The sequence below is a fragment of the Sinocyclocheilus anshuiensis genome, unplaced genomic scaffold, assembly GCF_001515605.1.
Source record: "Sinocyclocheilus anshuiensis isolate Anshui unplaced genomic scaffold, SAMN03320099.WGS_v1.1 scaffold4098, whole genome shotgun sequence".
Lineage (NCBI taxonomy): Eukaryota > Metazoa > Chordata > Actinopteri > Cypriniformes > Cyprinidae > Sinocyclocheilus > Sinocyclocheilus anshuiensis.
Window position 1 is genome coordinate 33,995 of NW_015549562.1, and position 3,302 is coordinate 37,296.

Genomic DNA, 3,302 nt, shown 5'->3' on the forward strand with positions numbered 1-3,302 from the left:
CACCTGCTTGGACCAGATAGGCGATTACACCTGCAACACACACACACACACACACACACACACTCACACACACACAGTAATTTCAAGAGCCTCAAAATATGAAAATATTTATAATTCAACAAAACAAACAGGAAATATTAATAAACCATGAGTTGCTTATCAAAACCTCCTGAAAACACACTATGAAGGTCAGAGCTCTGCACATCTGCTGCAGGAAGCCCACAATAAAAAACAGTAAACTAAAATTAGTAACGTAAATTAACTAGATTCAGTTTTTTAAAAATGCTTACACACAGTTTTTGAAAACTCAGTTTCTCAAAACCACAAAACACACACACAACTCGCAAAACGCCACACATATCTTGCAAAAGCAAACATTTGATTCAAAACTGTTTTAACTCTTCTAAAAATTGTATTTTTGAGTAGTAACTCTACATACAAACTTAAAATAATTATCCACATGCACGCCAAAGTACACACAGATGTGAGGAATGTAAAAACACCCCTCTCTCGTGTGTGTTCTGCTTGTTCAGAGAGCACTCGCACACATACGCATATATACACATATACACTCTATATATGTACATGTATATATTATGTATGTACAACTGATGAATTGTACACAGTTATGGAACTGAGCAACAGCAAGCAAGCAAACAGCAACCTGAGTGACTGTGTGCATTGTTACTCTTTAGTAAATAATATCTTTGTGAATCAGTCAATGACTTTCATATGCAGACAGACAGAAAGCGGTCAGGCTCTCACCTTGTCATACATGCGGTTCAGGAGTCGAGGCACCACTGGAAATATGGTGGGCCGGAGAGCCTTCATATCATCCGGAAGCAGACGGATATCGCCTTGGAAAAAGCCAATCCTCCCGCCGTGGCAGATGACCACCGCCTAGAGTTCAGGAACAGCAGACTGTTAGTGATCAGAAATACTCAGAAATATTTGACTGTACTGACTGACAATATGAGACCAGAACAAGACTCAGACTGAGCTGATCTGAATAATGACACTATTGTCTTCTGCAGAGCTGCTTTACAGCTGAAATAAAAAAGGCTCATAATGGATGATTTCTGCAACATTAATACATATTAAATATCAATATTTTCCTGTTTATTACTGTGAACCCATGCGCTCTAGGAACATTTTGCTAACATTCCTATTAAGTTATAAAAATGTTACTTCAGAATATTTTTTAAATGTTTTAAACTGCGAGCGTTAGAGGATCATTCCATTCTATCACTTTGGAAATGTTATGAGAACGTTACATTTGAATGTTCTTTTGATGTTTAAATCACCAATTTCTTTATATTTTAAGAACGTTTCCTCTCAACATTACCAGAACATAAATCAAATATTAATAATGCTGTCAGAATGTTCCATAAACATTATTTTAAGTTTTGTCCTAATCTTTAAGAACCCTCCCTGTTAGCTGTGAAGCTGCTGTGAAAGAGTCTGGATTGTATAAAGCACTACAGAGAAATCCGTGACTTCACTATTCATAATACGTGTGTGTTTCATAACAGAGCCGTTTTCATGTGAACAGAATCACAGTGTGATGATCGAGTCGATAGGCTGTTCTGTTTCAACTGCATTAAGGAAACAAACCGGTGGCTCCTTTAAGAGATAGAGATCAGCAGGTCATATAAGGACTGAAGCTTCTGAGAAAGAGGAAGCGCATGTTTCGATGTGCTCGTAGGAGTGGTTTCATGCCCTTGTTAGTGTGCACTGCTGACACAGAGCCAAACTGTAACCTGATCCAGCAGAGCTAGAGTTTGTGCTGGAGGGTGTGTGTGTGTGTGTGTGTGTGTGTGTGTGTGTGTGTGTGTGTGTGTGTGTGTGTGTGTGTGAGTGAGTGAGTGAGTATGTGTGTGTGTGAGTGAGTGTGTTAGCTCTGAAGGAGCTGAACTACTGCATCAGAATATGTCACAGGAAACATGCAGATGTTTTCTCACATGCGTCTCACCTCAATCAGCCTCTCGAACATGTGAGCAAGAGGCAGGAAGGAAATGAGAACGTCATCTTGGTTCGGAAAGATCACCTTCTGCAGAGGCACAAATAGAAAAGGCTGCAGTTAGTCCGATAAGTGCCAGTCAACACACTGCAGAGGGGATTCGAACACAAAACACTCACATCTGTGACTTTCAAGAAGCCGGCGAAGTCTGCGACGACGTTCCCGTGCGTCAGCATCACTCCCTTCGGGTTTCCTGAAGGACAAACACACACGAGTCAAGCCAGAGCGGCCCAGTATTGTGCAGACTATTAAAGAGGTGACGTCACATTACTCTGCGTTAGATCACACTGCGTTATTCTCTTCACTAGCGCTCGGTGTCTTTACATCAGCTGCTGTTTTGTTGATTTGAGTGAATGTAAGAGGAGAACTAATGAAGTCACTCTCTAATAGATTTAAGCCACTTGGCCATAGAATCTTGCTCTATGGCAAAGGCATTACAGATATAACAGGCCCATACGGCAAAAATATATATTTCAAAATGGCCAAAATATATTTGCTAAGATATGGTTAAAAATATATTTACGTAAACATATTTTCTACCAATATATGTTTTGGCCATTTGGTATTTTTGTATATTTTTGAAAATATATTTGAAAAATATATATTTGCCCTCAGTATATTTCACCTCACATTCCAAGCAAACCTTAATTTGTTGTCTACAACATGTGTGAACACTTTTGAATAAAAATCTGCAAGAACATACTTAAAATAAAATATTACAATATATGTATACATACATATATAAAAATATTAAAATGAATATAAAAATACATTAAAATAAAAATATTATTTTTTTTTTTCATTTCAAGCAGTCTCATTTCCCCCAGTTTAGAATTGACTGAAATCAAGATTGGTAATGTATTACCCCTGAAATACATTCTGAAATGTATTTTGGTATATAAAGTTTAAAACTAAATTTATATTTTAGGTTCAAAAATGTATTTCATTGAGCTTCAATATCTTCAACACGGGATGTTTTGTGTTAAAAGTGTGGAACTACATTCAGACAGAAGTGAGAGATCAGTAATTCTTCCTCGTTCACTCCCTTCAGCTCTTCTGAAAATACTCTGAATTCTTAAGCGCTCTTGAGATAAACTCAAGGACAAGAAGGGAGGAAAGGAGCATCAGGACTCCTGAGAAGCGTTGGATCAAACGCATGAGAATGGACAGTTATACGTGTGAGGATTATGAACTATCTGAGGAGTGTCACACACACACTCTCTCACACACACACACACACACACACACACACACACACACACACACAAAAACACACACACAC

The 3,302-nt window shown here is 38.1% G+C and overlaps 1 protein-coding gene across 1 annotated transcript in view; it reads right to left on the reverse strand.

Annotated features, from left to right (window-relative positions):
- Window positions 1-3,302, reverse strand: part of LOC107657193 (long-chain-fatty-acid--CoA ligase 6-like) — a gene marked incomplete at its 5' end in the record, with an annotated part of 15,747 nt that overhangs the window by 6,510 nt on the left and 5,935 nt on the right. Inside the window, 3 exons of the mRNA XM_016445218.1 lie at window positions 766-900; window positions 1,973-2,050; window positions 2,140-2,213. Coding sequence (XP_016300704.1) covers window positions 766-900; window positions 1,973-2,050; window positions 2,140-2,213 — 287 coding nt within the window. The remainder of the gene's footprint in view (window positions 1-765; window positions 901-1,972; window positions 2,051-2,139; window positions 2,214-3,302) is intronic.